This window comes from Puntigrus tetrazona, chromosome 13 (genome assembly GCF_018831695.1).
Source record: "Puntigrus tetrazona isolate hp1 chromosome 13, ASM1883169v1, whole genome shotgun sequence".
NCBI lineage: Eukaryota > Metazoa > Chordata > Actinopteri > Cypriniformes > Cyprinidae > Puntigrus > Puntigrus tetrazona.
In genome coordinates this window covers 18472329-18491996 of record NC_056711.1, presented here as the reverse complement: position 1 = coordinate 18491996, position 19668 = coordinate 18472329, and the positions used below count along the sequence as shown (strand labels likewise).

Genomic DNA, 19668 nt, shown 5'->3' with positions numbered 1-19668 from the left:
ATTTACCTGCTAATAGATCTGTTTTGAATCGGGCTTCGCTCTGAGGTGAAATGTTAACAAAGTATAGAAATTCAAAGGGCATTAAAAATCTTTTCAATAAATACAGTACTGCAAGGGTGATGTATTTTTGTATGCAAAACTGGACTGGTTTCCTCAACAAAAAGCAAAGGATTTTTCCATTAGCTTTTAGATTGTTGCAGAAAACGAGCTGCGTGAGCAATAAAAGTTCACTCTTCTATGTTTTTTCCATCATGATAATCTTCACAAATAAACACACCTTGTGCATTCTGAAACCTAAATACAATGGCCAGAAATAAAAAGCTAAAGTTACCAGTTGCACGACTTTATCAACACCACCACTACACTTGCAACAACTCTAAATCTTCTGCTAGTTGGAAACTTTGAATTAGATTAGTTTGCGAGAGATTGATTGATTATTTTTCCGTTCAACACGGATCTAGCAACTTCTGTCTAAAGTCCCAATTTAGACGCTTGTTCAAGACTTTAAAAAATCACGAGTTGAGTTTAACTGATGTATTTTATTTTGTAAATTAAAATAGGACGATATCTTGCGCTTGTATTAACTGCATACCTTATTCCAGGCCAAAAACCCGTTGACTTTGGGACGATGGATTTTTAAGCTTATTTCCAGTTTCGAGGCTCATTCTTTTTTGTCACGGCTAACCCCAATCGCTTCACATTTTCGCGAAAGAGTAGCCGTGACAGGTGAGGAAAGGATATTGACTGCATTTCCACTGTTGAAACGAGCGCCATACCCACCAGAATCTGTTTTGAGTTGTGCAAAACCAAATATTAAAGAGAGTTGTTGGAAAGAGGGGTGGAGCGAGGTCTTCCAGCTAATGGGCTCTGGTTTGGATCTGCACCAACGCTTTTCCGCGTATGCTTTGGAGGTCTGGCCTTTGGCCGCGTACGAGTGGAGCTGAGGCGGGTGTGTTGGGGGTTGGGGTGGATCAGTTTTTGGGATGGAGGGGGGTGTTTAGCATTGTGCTCGGGGTGGTTTCGGGCTCAGTGGGTTGGATTTCTGCCCAGCTGAACCACTCAGAACTCTTTGATATTTCTGTGCAAAGGGGCCTCAACAACAGCAGTCTCAAAAACACCAGTCTTTCCCCCTCTCACGAGAAAGTTTCCTTTATTTGTGCGATGTTTTGCCTTCGTATGAGGCGCGCTGGATTAGACAACACTGGGATTGTTTAAAGTCTAAAGGTCTGGTTTGCGGGGTTTTTCTTTTTTTTGGCTGCTGGGATGTGTCAGTGTTTCTGTTTACTGGTAGATTTTTGCACCATAGGAGAAATATGTCATTAAAGGGTTAACGGTCAATCTGGAGGTCACCTGTTTTGGGGTTTTCCCAGGACATCTGACCCTACTGCCCTAGTGTATGAGGGTCATTCCCATCTTCGTTTTTCTCAATGAAAACCTGAACCGTTAACAAAGTTAAAAGGAGTCCGGCTCACAGACACGTAGTCTGCCGTCCGTCGGGGCGCCGAGGTCAAAGAGAGCGACCGTTACCTAAGAATTCCCACGAGGTGAGATGAAAAAGTTGGGCGGCGAGGAAAGAAAACAGGCGGACAGATAGACGTCTGAGTTGAAAACCAATTATCATGCCTTCACGCTGAAGGGAAGATGTCTGTTTACAAGTCTGATATCAAGTCGTTTGCAACCTTCCGGTTAGCATGTCTGCCGAACAAAAGAAATTGGATGTGATGGTCCAGTTCCTTCTTGGCAAGCCGCTGCGCTTTTGGACCGGCTTGTTTTATCCTCCTTTTCTCTTGTGTGTTTTCAGAGCAAATGGGAATATGTTTTTATTTAAGCCGCTCGCTGTGAGTTGCAGGGTTCCATTAAGCAGATGGGCGGTGCAGTCATGCAGCGCTGCGAGTGTGAATAACTGTTTCGATTTGCATCCGTGGTCATGCCTTCCTGTTATACCCTCGCTGAGTATCAGACGGGCTCCTGCGTTCTCTCTCTTGGCAACGATGCATTTCTTTTGGGTTACAGGGGCTGAATCGAAACGGACCTCGAACTGATTTGCCATTTCACTGAATTTCTTTGTGTGATTGAATCAGTGTCCTTTGGCATTTTTTTAATGTGCTGTGTTTAATTTTAGTTTAAGTTACACATAGGTTTTTAAAATGTATTTCTATGTAGATTTAATGTTTGTTTTTTTCTGTTTTAAATTTAGTACTTTTAGTACTTATTTTATTTCACATACTTGCCAGTGCATGTTATATTTTGTAATATTTTGCCTTTTTGTAATTCCTAAGTTTTTTGTCCGGTTATTTAATTAAACTTTTAATCGAATAAGAGCCGTTTAAATAGTTTTAGGATAGCAATAACAGGTCACGCTTTATATTAGGTGGCCTTAGCTACTGTAGGCCAACTGTGTAATTATAAATGTAATGATGGAAATTAATTACATATGTAATTACTTATAGGTATTTAGAAATATATAAGTTCAATGTAAAAACATGTACATGTGCATTGCATTTATTGATTAATTTAAACGTAAGTACACAATAGTTAAGGCCAACTAATATAAAGTGGGAGCCAAGAACAACACTGCGTTCACTGCACATGCAAATAAGGCCAAAATTAATAATAGTTGAAATATTTATTTTAATAGATTGCATTTTTTTTTTAAATGGCTTGATTTTGACTTAGCAGTTGCACTAGGTCATATTGCAATTTTGATTTGTTTTATGACTAATGCATGATCTTCTGAACTCCAGAGAGCCAAAAACATGTTTAGTGATTCATCTTCAGTGCACTGCAGAATCCATGCTGATTCATCTACTGTACAATTCAGAAGCTACTGTTGCTGGCTTTTGATCCTAAGTTTTTCCATAAACACAGATATAGAAAACACTGTAGATGTCAGGGGCTGATCTATGAACGGCCGAAAACAGATAAGAGAGGAGGCATAGATAAAAAAAAAAAGTTTGCATGGAGGTTTCGTGTGATGCATATCAAAGCTGCATGTAATCTTAAAGGCTTTGACACATCAAAGTTATACATACATCAGCTCTTGTTGATATTTAGACGATGCAAATGTTTGTAATTGCTTCTTCTTTCCTGCAGTGGCTCCGTATTGGACTTCGCCGGAGAAGATGGAGAAGAAGCTGCATGCCGTCCCCGCGGCCAACACTGTGAAGTTTCGGTGCGCGACGGCCGGAAATCCCAAGCCTGAAATGCGCTGGCTAAAAAACGGAAAACCATTCAAACAGGAGGATCGCATGGGAGGTTACAAGGTGAGAGGTCTTCACTGGAACTGTTACATACGAAAATGGTTACATTTAAGTATTTTTTTAATACTTTAATAAGTCAGAACTGTATGCATGGAACAGCTGGCGAAGCGCTGACTCCTGGTTAAAGTGTAATAGATGTGCGGGGCGACTGGTCGATGTACCCCGATCAGTGTCTGTTTGCACTTCCTTCTCTGAAAACACAGCTGATCCACACAGAAGGTCACTAATCATTGAGCTGGTTACGCTCCATTGATCTGAAGACTCAGATATGAGTCAGTGTCTGTGTACAGGACCAAATACTGCTTCATTTAATAATCCAGACTCAAATTACCATTTATTATTATTATTATACAGCATCTTCTTACATTATTATCATTAGTAGTAGCAGTACTAGTATCATTTTTAATATTATTTATGTTTTCTGACGAACCTTAATTAATCAGATGAAACATTTTGATAAAAATAATGAGCTAATTAAGTATTTGGTTTATTAATGATTATTTTTAATTTGATTGTGTTTTAAAAGCTCTAACAATAATAACTTTTAAAATATACGCTTTTTAAGATAACCATCAGATTATGAGCTGTTAATTTATTTTTTATTGAGTTACTTTTATAGTTTTTGTTCATATTTTTAATTGGATTTTATTTTTTACATGTACTGCTTTTACGTAAATTTTTGTTAAAGTTGTGGTAATTTTTTTGTTTCCTTTATTTTCTTATTTTATTAGTTTATTATTATTGATGTTTTTATTTGTTTTATTTTAGCTTTAGCGTGAAGATAAATCAATCTAAAGTTATAATTGTTGCCTTCAAAACTAGTTAAAAGTTTTTTTTTAAATCTTATTTCAGTTAACACATATTTCATTTACGAAAATGTGTTTTTATGATTATAGTTACCCATAGTAACCCCGATTGTTGTTGCATTTTAGAATGCACAAGGCATATCGTCCACCCCTTACCAAGGTCGCAGCATTCAGTCTGAATAAGTAAAAAATGTTTAATAAAATAAGCGAGATTATGGTTTAAGGATAGCATGTGCCTCAGGTGGACGAACCCTTATTTTGTGGTCATTTGAAGGGTTTCAGAAGGCAGAGGGTTTGCAGTGAAAGTCTCCATGGAAGAGACGCTGGATTTTGTGGCCTGCAGTCACGAGAGCTGAATTCCTGGGGTGGGGGCGGGAGCTCGCTCGTCTGTCGGCACGGCGATATTACTTTTCCCATGGTGCTCTTGCTCGAAAAACCCTCGTCTTCTGGGCCAATTTCTCTCTCTTGTTTGTTCTGTCAAGTGCCTCTGTCAGATTTGCCCTTCATTTAGCAAGACGTCACACACACACACACACACACGCACGAGTGAAATCGAGGATGATAAACGCTTAACTCAACCTGGAGTTTTGTTAGAGATGAATTCGTGAATAACAAAAACAACCTCCTGCGTTTGGTTATGTTATCTGGGAACATTGCATAAACAAGTGACTAAACTATTCTGAATGTGGTCTGTTGTACTGAGTTCGTTTTTTTCCTTTTCCCGCTCAGCTCCGACTCCAGCACTGGACTCTAATCATGGAGAGCGTGGTTCCCTCTGATAAAGGAAACTACACCTGCGTGGTGGAGAACTCTTACGGATCCATCAATCACACCTACACGCTGGATGTAGTAGGTGAGTACTGTTTACAAGTGTTTAGATGCTTGTTTGATTTGGACACCGGTAAACAGCTTCGAGCGGACAGCAGAGCAAATAAAGTGTGAGTGTGTATTAAAAAAAGAAGAAAGAAGCAATCATCCGCCCCAAATTTTAAATTATGTCGTAATTTAGAAAGTGTTAGATCTATATATTGGCCAGGCTGATAAGATATCTATCTATCTATCTATCTATCTATCTATCTATCTATCTATCTATCTATCTATCTATAGTGAAATAGTATTATAAATTTAAAACAACTCTATAAACTGAGTAAATGTCATTCATTCCTGCGATGAAATGTCTTCAGTGTCACGTGATCCTTCAGAAATCATTCTAATATGCTCCCATATCCCTTTATTTGTTTAATATTTGTTTAGATGAATAGAAAGTTTAAAAAGGCATTTCTTTGTAAGAGAAAACTTGACTTTACTGTCTTTTTTAAACAATAATGCTACTTTGCTAGACTAAAAAAATTATCAAATCATCGCCAGTCAGTAAAAATTTGTGTTGACTGGCCATTTGTTTTCTCTCCCATACGGCATACAAGCAATATTTCAAGTCTCCTAAAGCCATATGCGGTGTTCTTGTGTGTACTATGCACAGGTCTAAGCTGTAATGGAGCTTTAAAAGACATGAAAGGTTTCATTTTAATTTTTGGGGGGTGAACTGCCCCTTTAATACGCAGCTGTCTGCGTTGGTTTATTGTCTGAGTAGAGCTGGCCCATATAAACTTCAGAACCAAACTATATTTTTGCATGCACACGCCCAAGAACATGCACACACGTACAAAACGCACACACACACACACACACACACACACACACACACACACACACATACATGCTCCCTATTTAGGGCCCCTGTTCTGGGTTAAGTAAAAGCAGTCTTTCAGAAGGTCTCTGTTTTTCTTTTCTGTTTTATTGCATGGCCGTAAAGCCCTTTTGTGTCTGGCTCAGTCTAACACTCTCATCGCAGAGAAAGCGGGAGAGAAAAGAGGCAGAGGAAGGTTGTTTTTCACTTTAATGTCAGAGTAACCTACCTGGGAAGTCTATGAAAATCATAAGATGAGAAAAAGGAGGTCGGGAGAGAGAAAACGCTGTCCCTGTGCCGGCACTGGAGTCTCGCTGACCCTTCGAACAGGTCAATGAAAGTTGCGCCAGTCTCAACTGGCCTGCGTTTCTGAGCTGGACAAAGTACAAAGCGCTGACACTTAAAAGAGCCAAAAAGACTCTAATTATCGCTGTTTATTGTGGACGTCAGCCAGATTCCAGAAACTTCTACTGTAGTTCTCTTCCAACAATAGACTCTTCTACCAATTTGTGCACACATTATATACGTATTTGAGTTCCTGCCACTAGCGCTGGAATTTGAAGATAAGTGTATACATAGAACAAAATAGTTTTTGCTAATACATTTTATTAAATTTAAAAAGCTCTCCCTAATCTCGACTTGCATTACTTCATGCGTTCACCGTCCTGTTCAGGTTTATAAATAATATAAATGAGTTCTCTACACTGATAGCCTTATAAACACATCTTCTTCATAATAAACCGTACTGCAGTGTCTTTACTCGTTGACGTTTCAAACCACCCAGACCTAGTTGGCACAGTAACTCAGTTCAGCTCCACCCTGATTTCTCTCTCAACCAATCCTGTGCCGCAGCCCAAACAACCCCACCCTGACTGTTTTTGGTCTGAGTATGCTAAGTCAGCAGGTTATCTAGAGTTCAACAGTCTTGTTTTGGGATGCCAGATCAGCCTGTAAATGCCTGGCTGGTGATGTAATTGATCGATTGTGATTTGGTGGGGAATGCGGGAGAGCGACGGGCACTTGGCTTAACTTGTGGTTGACTCGATGAGCTTTTTAGAGGAGGATCCGACCTTCAATATGGTTTCAATTGGGTTTTTGGTAAGGGCAGTGGCTAGCTAACTTGTTATGTCATAACCTGACACAGTGGGTTTGTATTTTAGCGATTGAGATTACGATACTTCTCAAATACCAGTTCAGAAGGCCTACAAAATGAAGTTTAACATTTTGATTCACTCTTTAGTTTTTCTTTTTTTGCAAAACATTCTGTTGCAGCTGAATACCATAAAAAAATCAGCAGCCTGAAGAATACTTACCTAACGAACTTGCTTCTAAACTAAATAATATAGATTTCAAGCATCATTAAATACAAATAAACAGTCAGCAACATAATAACAGCAAATAACCGAATTGGCAACAGTCCAGATATATACAAGCAAAGAAGAAATTTAAAATAGCACTGGATAGTTTTTTTATAGAAATTAAATATAGACATATCCCTAATATAAAAGTTATTTAGTCAAGATCAGTGACTTTTCTTTTGTTCTTTGATAAACATTAATGGCACAAACAAGTCCAGGTATATCAGGCTGCTGTCACTTTAAGACCTAATGCACCGATCCAATATAATTCTATAATTTTGTGTTCGTTTCAAGACAAAATCTACTGCGTGTAAAAGTATATTTTAACACGTTTCGAAAGACAAGACGATGCGAAAGAAAGCTGTTCAGAATTCACGCACTCTATGAAGCTGCTTTTTTTGGAGAAAATGCGAATAAGTTCTCGATAGCCAGCCCTAAACACCTCCAAAGCATCTCCAAAGAAAGACTTTCTGCCAGACTCCGTGATGTTTAGATCTTTGTGTGTCGGCAAAGTTCGTCACTCCACCTTTTTGTTTCTCATCTGTTCTTCTTCATCTGTCTGTCTCTTCTTTTCACTGCCCATCTGTTGGGCATCCTTTATCCTCTGCATCCCTTGACCCCAACCCCTCTTTCTTTTGCTCTCTGTTTCTGCTTTGCGCCATTGTTTTGAGCTTTTCTTGTGCCCCCTCTTGTGCCCCTCAGCCCTAAATCCTCTTACTTCCCCCGAAAACCTTGGCTGCATGTCTGTGAAGGTTGACCTCTCCACATCTCCTGCGTGACATCATGCCTGTGAGTCTGTGTGTTTCGGGGTAACCAGGAGACGTGTGTCACAATTACAGGGCAAGAGTAATGTTCTGTTGTGAAGACAATGAGGTGTGTGTGTTTGTAATGTGGTTAAGACTGTTTAGTTTTTAATTTTTTCCCCCCTTTTTCTTTGGAAAACGTGATGCGGTAGTTCTAACTTTACCCAAATCAGGGTTATTATAGTTAACTTTAAACTACAACCACTAAAAAAATAAATAAACATAACTAAATAAATAAATAGTTACTTAAAATAATAGAATTACCTGAAAAAACTTTAACATTTAAATTATCTGAAACTGTAATAAAAATGAATTTAAAACGCATATTTTAAAAACAAATTTTAGCTAAAATTAACATAAAAAATCGGATCATTAAAAAAAAATAATACTAAAATATAACACTGAAAACCGTTTCCTTATAAATAGTCGTTTTTTTCAAATAATAGGAAACTGCTCACTAGCTTCACGTGTATTACAAGTTTGCTTAATATTTTTTCTTTTGGAAGCAAAAACCAAAGTTTTTTTTTCTTTCTTAGTTTGAATGATCAAAGGGAAAAAGCAATGAAATAAAGGTTTCTGATACGCCAGTGCTGCAGGAACTGCTGCTGATATAAAGTGGACACTGTACATCAAGCCTTTCTTCATCTGTTTGTTCAGTTCTTATCAGCAGAGATAACGCAACAGCCTCTGTTTCGTGAGAGTCTTAACAGCAGCCTAAGAGGACAGTAGGTGTGGTGGTCTCAGATCCGGCTGGGTGCCACAAAATAAATCATTATTGATAATAATAAGAAATGAGCAGCGAATCAAGAGTGAAAGATCACGTGTCAATGAAATGGAGTAATGATGCTGATGCATCACGAGAATAAATTGCATTTTAAAATATATTAAAATACAAAACTGGTTCTTATTTTTCATAATATTCTCGATTTTGTCTGTAATTTTAAGCACATAAAAGCAGCTTTGGTGAGAATAAACTCTTACCGTCCAAAACCGGAGTGTCCTTGGTGAATGTTAAAGTAATTCTTCTTCCTTTCTATCAGAACGCTCTCCTCACCGGCCCATTCTTCAGGCAGGCCTTCCAGCCAACGTCACTGTGCAAGTCGGAGAGGACGCCAAGTTCGTCTGCAAAGTATACAGTGACGCTCAACCTCACATCCAGTGGCTGCAGCACATCGTGAAGAACGGCAGCCGTTACGGTCCTGATGGACACCCTTACGTCCGGGTGTTGAAGGTAGGCTTGGTTTTCATTTTGGGCTATTTAGGCCTCCTATTTCCGCTCATCCTCGCAACTTTGGGGGAACACAAATTGCTTTTATTTTCAAATGTTTCGATGCGGGTCGTTTCTGAGAAGATGCAAAAACAAAACTCTTTTTTGCAGGAGATATTCTCGTTTATTTTATTCCATGTAACAGGTAGCGCTCTCTTCTTTTCTGTTCCTCTAAAGAGTTAAGGCCCATTCACACCAAGCACGAAAACTGTAAGAAACTGTTGTGAAACCAATCAGAATCCATCCTGCTGTCACGAGCTGGAGAATTTAAGGTGGCAGACGCACTTGCGCTGAGAATAAACGGACAATATTGTTCGCTGGTGTGTGTTTGTAATGTGGTTTAGACTATTTTTCCCTTTTTCTTTGGAAAACGTGATGCAGTAGTTCTAGCTTTATCCACATCAGGGCTATTATAGTTAATTTAAACTACAACCACTAACCAAAAAAAAAAAAAAAAAAAAATATATATATATATATATATATATATATATATATATATATATATATATATATATATATATATATAAAAATAAATAGTTACTTGAAATAATATACCTGAAATTAAAATTTTATTTTATTTTATTTTATTTGCCATATTTATCTTAATGCACCAAAACTAAAACTATAATTTAAAAACATACATATTGGCATATTTTAATAAATAAAATTTTAAGTATAGTTTAAATAAAAATTTATCCTTGCAATTTTGGGGAACATGAATTGCATTTCTTTTTAAAATCTTTCGATGCTGGTGATTTCTGAGAAGTTGCAAAAACAAAACCCTTTTTTTGCAGGAGATATTTTTGCATGTGAAGAATTTAAAGCGGCAGACGCCGCGCTCGCTCTGAGAATCCACAGTTCTTTATAGTTTTCGTTCTTAGTGTGAACGGGGCTTAAGTGAGATTATAACAGGCTCCCATATCTGTGTTTTATCCCTCGTTGCGGTGCCCCCTAGCGTTCGGGCATAAACAGCTCTGACGTGGAAGTGCTCGTTCTCACCAACGTCACGGAAGAGGACTCTGGTGAATACACGTGCCATGTATCCAATTATATCGGTCAGGTCAACCAGTCCGGTTGGCTCACTGTCCTACCAGGTAAAAACGCGAACGAGACGGCGTCCCCTTCCCCTCTGCTGGTGTTTTGGGTTGTTTTTTTGTCGTCGTGGTGATCCTGGGATTCTCGCTGAGCCGTTGTGGTGTTTTTCTTGTTTTTTTTTGGTGGATCTTTCCTGATGCCCAATCAGCCATGGAAACAAGCCTTTGGTCTGTCATTGCCGCTGCCTTCCTGTTCTGTTCTGTGTCACGTTTCCCTCCTACTTTTTCCCATTTGATTTATTGCTTTTCTTGGCGAAAAGACAGCGGCTTGTTTTCCATGTTTCTTTACATGTGTTTGCATGAACCCTTGAGGATCTGGTGGGTTCACCTGTGTTGGGTACAAAAGTTTGCCGGTTTTATTCTGCCCTTTCTATTTGACGATCTTCTTTTCTCCTGAAGTGGAACATCTACCATCTCCGTAATGCGTAGATGGGAAGTACAGCGTTGAACATCTCTTTTTTTTCTCTTCTTGGTATTATGGGTCTGATTTGTTTCTTTTCTTTTCTTTCTTCCATCTTCCTCTTCTCCTGCGTTTCTCTCAGACGGCAGGTGTGAACACTACGGACAAAGAGATCGAGGTGCTCTATCTGCCTAATGTAACTTTCGAGGATGCGGGCGAGTATACGTGCTTGGCGGGTAACTCTATTGGGATCTCCTATCACACTGCTTGGTTGACGGTGCTTCCAGGTATACACTCGTCTACTGCTTCCGTAGCTACGCCTTCTTTATGGCGAAAGCCAAGTTGGTTGAAATTGCACCATTGGTCTTTGTGAGGGAACGAGAGGCATTTGGGACGGTGCTCAACAGTGCTTGTTTTAGTAGCATTATATTAGATATATTATTACAGTTATTACTGTTATCTGACAAAGAAAAATAATGTTCGCAGACATTACAGATCCAAAAACTTAATTTATAAATGTATTTACAATTTATTAAATATTTAGAAATTTATTTCTATTTAATTTTAGCTTGTTTTTGGTAAGTTTTTTGAGTATTTTTCCTTTTTAATGTCTATAGTCTATAGTTCTAATATATATATATATATATATATATATATATATATATATATATATATATATCAAATTTTCTTTTTTAATGTGATTAATCGTGAGCACTATATAGTTCATGTTTATTTTGGATTTAAATGTGTGGGGTTTTTTTTGTAGGTCCTTTAATTTTTAACATTTAAATTTGTTCATCAAATGTTATGAAATAATATATTTGGCTGAAAGTCTCTAAAACTGCACCCAAGTGTCTCAAGAGCCCAATTATTTTCAATTTTCTTTTCCTAACTAACATTTTAGTGGTTGCATGTTTGGTAAGGCATGTTCTGACGGAACAGTGTCAAAATGACGATTCTGTCAGTATTCACTCACCTTCATGCTGTTTTAAGGTTTGACTGACTTTCTGTTTAACGCAGAATGAAAAAATACCCAGATATATCAAAAAATTAGTTAAACTGCGAATGGGAGACGTGCTGAATTTGTTCGGTGATATGTTCTTTGCACAAAACCGAATAAAAAAAGTCACTGAGAACCATATGGTCTCATATCGTACAAAAATGAGCAATGATTTGTTGACAAACGAAAGTCAGATGGGTTTAAAATGTCATGAGGGTGTTCGTGATGATAACGTTTTTGGCTGAATTGTTTGTATATAAGTTTTCTTTTTCCATTTTTGCTCCAATAACAGCTTTGTTTTCTAAAGAAAGTCTTTCTTCACAAATTCTGTGTCTTTGTGCCTGTGTGTGTTTTTGAATGCGATTTAGAACAAAAAGCTTTAGATGTTTCGGTACATTTTTTAAAACATGTGGACAGGTTTAACTGAATATTAGTGAATTTGACATAGTTTTACAAACACAAAGGCTGTCTGTGGTCGTGCACAAGACAGCATCCCGTGTTCATGCTAACATGCATAATGCAACAGCGTGCACCTCACTGCATTTTAATAAGAGTCCATTTCCTGACCAGGAAACAGACCAAATCTTTGACCGCAAATGGCATCACTTACTGGTCTGCGGTCAGACAACTGCAAGTCACCGTGTGTGTGTGCATGTGTGTGTGCGCGTGTGTGTGTGTGATTTCTGAAGGACCTCAAGTGTCAGGAAGTACTTCAATACCGTGCTCACATGTAAACCATTTTGTGAGCGTGCGTATGTTTGCAGGGGCCGCTGAAGGTCAGGAAATATGCAACGATGGAAAGAAAGATCTCTTATTAAATTGAGATCCTGGTCTTTTTGCTTATTTTTCACCAGTAATCGCTCACCTTCATTTAATAACCCATACTTGAGCTGAGCTAAGTAAGAGAAATTATGACTTATTAGTTATTTATTGCTACAGCCTTGGAAGAAAACTTTTAATAATTTGAAATTGATCAATATGTCAGGTGTGTGTGTGTGTGTGTGTGTGTGTGTGTGTGTGTGTGTGTGTGTTGTAAATTCTTTAGTCACATTCACCTTTTCCTCTCCTGCTTTGTTGTCACTGGCAGAACATCTTGCTCTTTAACATTAATGTCCTTCACAGCCATCTTAAAACCGCTGTGTCCGACATGAAGGTTTTTGGTGAAGTATTCCTCGCATGTATGATTAAGGACGCATGTCTTAAATCCTTCCCCCGATTTACAGCAGAGCCACTCACTCCCGAGCCAGACTATCCTCCGGACTACGTGGAGATCGCCATCTACTGCATAGGCGTCTTTCTGATCGCCTGCATGGTGGTGATCGTGGTGGTTTGTCGAATGAGGACGTCGGCTAAGAAGCCTGATTTCGGGAGTCCCCCGGCAGTGCACAAGCTGACCAAACAGATCCCTCTGCGCCGCCAGGTAACAGAAAGTAGATAAAGAGTTCTAGAGATTTTATACACACCTACACGCACACACACTAATATAAGAATGGTCTATCTTCGATTTATGCAGTTAGTAGGGGTATCTATTGAGAGCTTATGTTTTAGTGATTCGAACCAGACTTTTATTTTGAAATACTGCATTTTGGCATCTAACTTGATTTGGATATTTGTGCTACAAACATAAATAATTCTTCAAATCATGCAATCATTTTTTTATGCAACTTTCTTTTTAGATATAATAAATCATGATATTTAATGTAATTTATTGTATGAAGATAATTGTGATAATTGAGAAGATAAATGCATAGTATAGTGATATATTTATATTTTATATGTGATGACATCTTTTTCTGTATACATTTTATATATAATGATTTTATATTATATATCAATATACCTCAATATAAGCTCAAGTACTGTTATAACATGTTGACTTTTGCATGATTAAGATGTATACTATGGATTGCATAAAGATAATTGATAAGTGAATTTTATATTTATAATTTATACGAATATATTATTTATATTAATTTCGCAAACTATAATAAACAGCTGTAATATATTTGAACAACCGATGTATTATCCTACATTAAATATTTAAAAACTTTATAGCAGTGCTTTTGTTGTACATTTTTTGAATAACATGTCAAGTTTTTTTGCTGAGAAGTTGAAGGTATGCTATACGGTGGTAAGTTGGAAACATTTTTGAAACCATTAAATTTACGATGTGTTACAAAACCTACAAAATAAAAATGCATGGCTTTTGGGTTTAGGCAACTTCAGTTAAGCCTGATTATTCATTCTAGATTATGTGCTATTATTTGTGTCGTATTAGTCACAGCTTCCTATATTGATGTTGTTGAGCTGCACACAGTCACAAACACACATGTAGGTGTTAACAGTGTTTGGTGCTGTCTTCAAGACTCAGGTGATCAGCCAACCCTCTTTCCCCTTACAGGTGTCGTCTGACTCCAGCTCCTCCATGAGCTCTAGCACACCGTTGGTCAGGATCACCACTCGCCGTAGCTCCGCCCACGACGACCCCATCCCGGAGTATGACCTCCCCGAGGACCCTCGCTGGGAGTTCTCCAGAGACAAGTGAGCGTCCTTGTGTTTCACAATTTAGCATTTGCATTATCTTGCATGGCTAACAAGTCTTGACTAGCGTTATATATATATATATACAGCTTTTAGTCCCCAAAACAGGATACACTCTCTGCCTGCTGTTTAATTAATCCGTGCAATCTGGCAACCCTATGTGTGCGCTGACTGATGGCGGAACAAGGGCTGATGATATGAAAACATACATGCGCTGGAGTTTAGCGATCTCTCCACGGCTATTTCCGCTAACGTGAACATTTCATACAGCCATACAAGCTGTTTGTGTAACCAAAACTATTCACAGAGTTTCATTAAAGGAGCTAATGAATGCAAATGAATGCGATTTTGCTACGTGTGGCAACACAGTGCGTAAAAACGTGCATCAGTTTTAACCATTGCAAGTTACGTCACGAGTTTCACAAGTTTTTGCCAGTTTTCGCAATGTTATTCTGTTGAAAACTACACGGCAGTGTTAGTTTGAGTGGTCTGATGTAAATACAAATAAAAAAAACAACCAAAACCATGAGTTTTGAATTAACCTAGTCGGTTAAATGAAGTCAGTGGAGGTAAACACGTCGAACGTTACTGCACTTACACTTTCGCTAGGATAATTGTTATTAATAATCGCGATTATATATTTTTCACTTGTAAATCATTGTGATGCGAAGCTAATCTTCTTATACGCTTACAAACCCATTATGTGTAATTATGCAGGCGCAATGCACGATCAATCATTCATAACACGACACAGGCCTCTGTTCGTTAGCCTTTATTATTCTCAGAGAAACCAAACACACATTTTTCTCATTATATAACGCGGCTACCAGATAACTTTCGGTTAGCATCACATGTTCTGTTTTGACACCGTGACCCCGATGAGATAAACTCAGACTCTCAGATTAATGTTTAATTGTCACGCTTAATATTTACGAAAGGCTTCCGATGTCATTTGGAGGTTTGCGACGGATCCACTATGTTGGTCTTGCCAAAACCGTACAGACGCCTAATTAATGACCAGGTCTGTTTAAGCAATCTGTAACAAAAATGGTGGTTAAAAAGGAGTCTGTTTGTACTTTGATTGTCTCGAGGATGATTTGTAAGCAGTTTAACATGCTATTATTCAACTAAAAACTCCAACCAAGTCTTTTTATTTTAATGAATAGTGGAAACCCAGCAAGTGCAGGTGGAGTTGCTCAGTTTTGGCAGGATTAAGCTGTACATGATTTAGTGGATAAAAGTCCTCACATGTTCAACTCATGCCCAGTAATATTCATTCTATAGGTGAAGGGAAGAACCATTTTATGTATTTTTGACTTCACACCCATTAAAGGAATTGTTGCCTTTGGGCAGACAGGCTAAGACGTGTTTTTGCTAGGAACTCAAGGCTTACAGAAAGAAAGATTTTGTTAGAAACCATTCCAACAAAAAATCTATTCAACCAGTAACCATATCACTATCTTTCTCTCTCTTTTTTCTTTTACACTTCTAATATTGAAAGTAGATAAGTAGATATATAGTGAATTGAATTACACTAATTAGTATTAATCAAGGAATCAAATTAATTTGAGAAATGTTGAATTTACTGTATAAAATATTTTATGTATTATAAATCACTGTGTTTTAACTGATTTACCGATGCTGGAATAATTATTATTATTTGTACATTTTTTTAAATGATTTTAAATTATTTAATTCCCTTTTTAAATTATTTTTTAAAATTTGTACATTTGAAAAATGATTATTAAATATCTTAAATAATAATAATAATGTATTTGTACTATACATAATATTTTCACAAGCTTAACATATCGATTTAGGTTTTTTAAAATCAATTTCTTAAATTTTGTTATCGGTACAGTTAAATACAGACATTTTTAAAAACATTTAAAATGAAATAAAATTATTACTTTAATTATAATAAATATAATCACTATAACATTTAACATATAATTGCTTATATATATATATATATATATATATATATATATATATATATATATATAAACATATTGTATAAACTAATACATATACATTATTTGTAATTCATTTATTTTGATTGTTTTGTGCATTCATACAATTCACACAAATACACAAAGTTTAAGCTATTACGTGTTTTGGACTGCTGTCTTCATCCCCACATGACGTGACCCAGGGCGCATGCCGGGCTGAAAACTGTGGAATGTTAACGTTTGCGGTCAGCGTGGAGGATAAACATAACATTGATTATCTGTGGTGGGCTGGAGTAGACAGAGGCCGCCATTGAGCGTACGGCACAGAGGGGGATTGTGTTATCACAGCCTCAGATCGGCCCCGGGCCCCGGTGCGGGTGTCAATGTTTACATAGCCTAGTGCTGCAGGGGGCCCGGGGACAGACCCCAGCTCCTGCCAATCAAAGGTTGACTGAGGGCCACTGGGAGGGCAAGAGGTCGAATGTCAGAGTTATCGTGAGGGATGAAGATGAAGTGTGTGTGATTGCGTTTTAATGCTTGAGGGTGTGTTTGTTGCCAAACTAGAGCTAGTCAAGGGACAAATTAGCTGAAAAAAGTTCCCAAAAGGTAATTTAATGAAATTAAGATGTCAGAACGGGTTGGTTCATAAATAAAATCGATATCAAGTACTTATACAAACATTGCCATAGAAATGTTAAATGTTATAAATATATATCTTGATCTACCCAGAGACTATACATATGTGAAAATGATATATTACTATATACTCAACACAAAAACGAAATTGCAGTGTTTTTGTCTCATTGCTGGCATCAACTGTTTGATTGAACACTGCAAGTCATTATTTTTGCATTTCTGCACAGAAATATACCTTTACCCCTTAAAAAAAGGCGTGAGTCTCTTAACTAATGTATACGTTACAACGCACTGAAACAAGCTCTAATCTTTTTCGCACTTGACCAGAGCGAGCTAGTCAAGCGTTAACCCGGCTATCCAGCCTTCTCTTGCACGCTTTAAGAAAGTCTCGAAATCCCCAAAGGCGTATTGTTGCTCACCCCAGAGGAGCGTAACTCTAGATCTCCCAGACATTCGGCTGTCACACTCGCTAATGTCTAATGTAAGCTTTGCCACGGAAGGCAAAGGGCATCCACTTAACACCTACGAGTTAAGTAAACAAAACACAAGCTCTTGCGGCTCTGATATACACTTGAATGTCGCCAATGCAACGCGTTTTTGAACCAGACCGCGTTTTTTGGCATCAGTTGCCAAAAAAGTCATGCAAATGGACACGAATAACTTCAGACTGGGTTTGCGTGTAACGTTTGTGCTTTTTGCCGTTTGTTTGGGCAGGTTGACTCTGGGTAAACCGCTCGGCGAGGGCTGCTTCGGGCAGGTGGTGATGGCTGAAGCTCTGGGCATCGACAAGGACAAACCTAAAGAGGCCGTGACGGTGGCTGTCAAGATGCTGAAAGGTAAATATTTGTGGATTCGTTTCCATGTGAGTAAAACTGTATTCTGGTGGAAGTCCTAAATCAACATTTAGCCTCGGTTTGCTAGCATGTCTGAAGTTTTTTAATCATGTAGGTCTCTGCAGTTGCACCATTTTTTGCATTTATTTGAATTTATTTGAAACGTTTCACCGCTTATGGCTTCATCGGATGTAGGACGGTGGGAATTACTTGACTTTTAACCTCATCAGCTCATAAATTGATGTGGGCGTCACCTTTCAGAAAGTTCGAATTGCTTTTTACGAGGGAGCTGCTCCTTTGCTGCTGTGAATCACAAAACTACTGGTTCGTGTATGGATGGTACTCGAGTGAAAGATCAAAGCCCGCCAGATACAAGCTACAAATCACAGCGGCTCAGCAGACAGATACAATTCTCACGTGATATTCTGCAGAAATAAAGGCAGGAGGTTTTAGACTGTTTTATGCAGAAAGGTTTGAGATGAGGGGTTGCAAACAGCGCTAATAAAAATGACAAGGCAGTGGATGAAGCGGCAAAAAACATCTTGCGAAACAAAACAAAACAAAAAAACAGACGGGCAGAGCCAGATGCAGACTAATAATATTGTCATATAGACCTTATGAGGCTAAAATATCAGTGAAAAACAGCAGTGTTTTATGATCCCAGACACCTCACCTCAGCTTTTATTTCTCAGAGTGTTGGAAACTATAATATAATATAATATAATATAATAAATATAATAAATAAATATAATATAATATAATATAATATAATATAATATAATATAATATAATATAATATAATAAATATAATATATTATATTAAATTATTTAAGTAACATATATATAGATAATTATTTCTATAATTTATACACACATCAATATAATAATTTACAAAAATACTGTATAATTACTGTATAAATTCAATTAATATGGATTGCTGTTTATTTTTATTATACATGTATATATATATATATATATATATATATATATATATAAATTATATTATATATTAAATATTATGTAATAACATTATTATATAATTTTCATATGATTAGTAATTGTTATATATACTTACATATTTTAAGCCATTTTGGAGCTCTAGGTATTAGTTAATTAGCTAATTTTTGCTAAAAAGAAATGTGAATTTTATTATAAATATCTGTTTTCAAGGATTTTGGAATGGATGGTTCTGGGTACTTTTATCTCAAACTGGCCGAATATCAGACGATTAATTGTTCTGGCAGAGTCGCAAAAAAAAAAAAAAGGTACTTCACGTAAGCTAAGAGTGTTTCAACTGGGTGCAAATCTTAGGGAAGGTATTGTTATGATCCGAGAATGTGCGTATGTTGAGAAAGGGAGAAAGTGGGAGAAGAGGTCTTGACTGTAGGGGCCTGCGCGGGGTTATTTGTTGGTGCTGAGTGATGTTGGTAGAGCTCGGGTCAAGAGGCCGCATAGCTGACCCGGTGCTCACCAGCTGCACGGCTCTCGCTCTTCACCTGCACAAAGAAAGACCCTCACACTGAAAGAAAGAGAAGAGAGTGGGGGAGGGAGCCTGCAGCTCAAAAGAAGTTTTAAAGGATGTTGAGAGGGCCGAGGGGGCAGGGCTGCAGCGGAGAAAACACTTGAAACAAGAGCACGTTCACCGCTTACACCTGGCTTAATTACTGGCCCCGGACAAAAAACATTTAGAAACGTAAAGGGAAAGTTCACCCTTAAACGAGCGCTCTGGCATTATTTACAGATTCTGTTTCAAATCCATTTTCATTTCTTTCTTCGGTGGAACGCAAGTGAAGGTCTTTTTGTGCATATAATGAAAGTAAACCAGGTCCGGTGTTGTATTGCAACCTACTGATTTTCATTGTGCGAAATTGTTCAAAATATTTGCGCAAATCGATCAATCTCGTGTGGAATTTTACATTTTTAGATTGAATTTAGAATTGAGATTTTTAGTTGGAAAACTATGATAAATCTTCTTGGTAACTGAAATTAGACATACCAGTTAAAAAACTTAAACCAAAAAATGATAAAAAT

At 37.5% G+C, this 19668-nt stretch overlaps 1 protein-coding gene across 9 annotated transcripts in view; it reads left to right on the top strand.

Moving 5' to 3' along the window:
- Positions 1-19668, top strand: part of fgfr2 (fibroblast growth factor receptor 2) — a 46080-nt gene that overhangs the window by 12281 nt on the left and 14131 nt on the right. For 3 of the 9 annotated variants that reach the window (XM_043255035.1, XM_043255028.1, XM_043255037.1), the window contains 7 exons: positions 3094-3263; positions 4796-4919; positions 8955-9145; positions 10818-10962; positions 12899-13101; positions 14077-14216; positions 17519-17640. In XM_043255035.1, the coding sequence (XP_043110970.1) occupies positions 3094-3263; positions 4796-4919; positions 8955-9145; positions 10818-10962; positions 12899-13101; positions 14077-14216; positions 17519-17640 (1095 nt within the window). Of the gene's footprint in view, positions 1-3093; positions 3264-4795; positions 4920-8954; positions 9146-10136; positions 10276-10817; positions 10963-12898; positions 13102-14076; positions 14217-17518; positions 17641-19668 lie in introns of all 9 variants that reach the window. The other 6 variants (XM_043255034.1, XM_043255032.1, XM_043255033.1 and 3 more) reach the window with 6 other exon arrangements.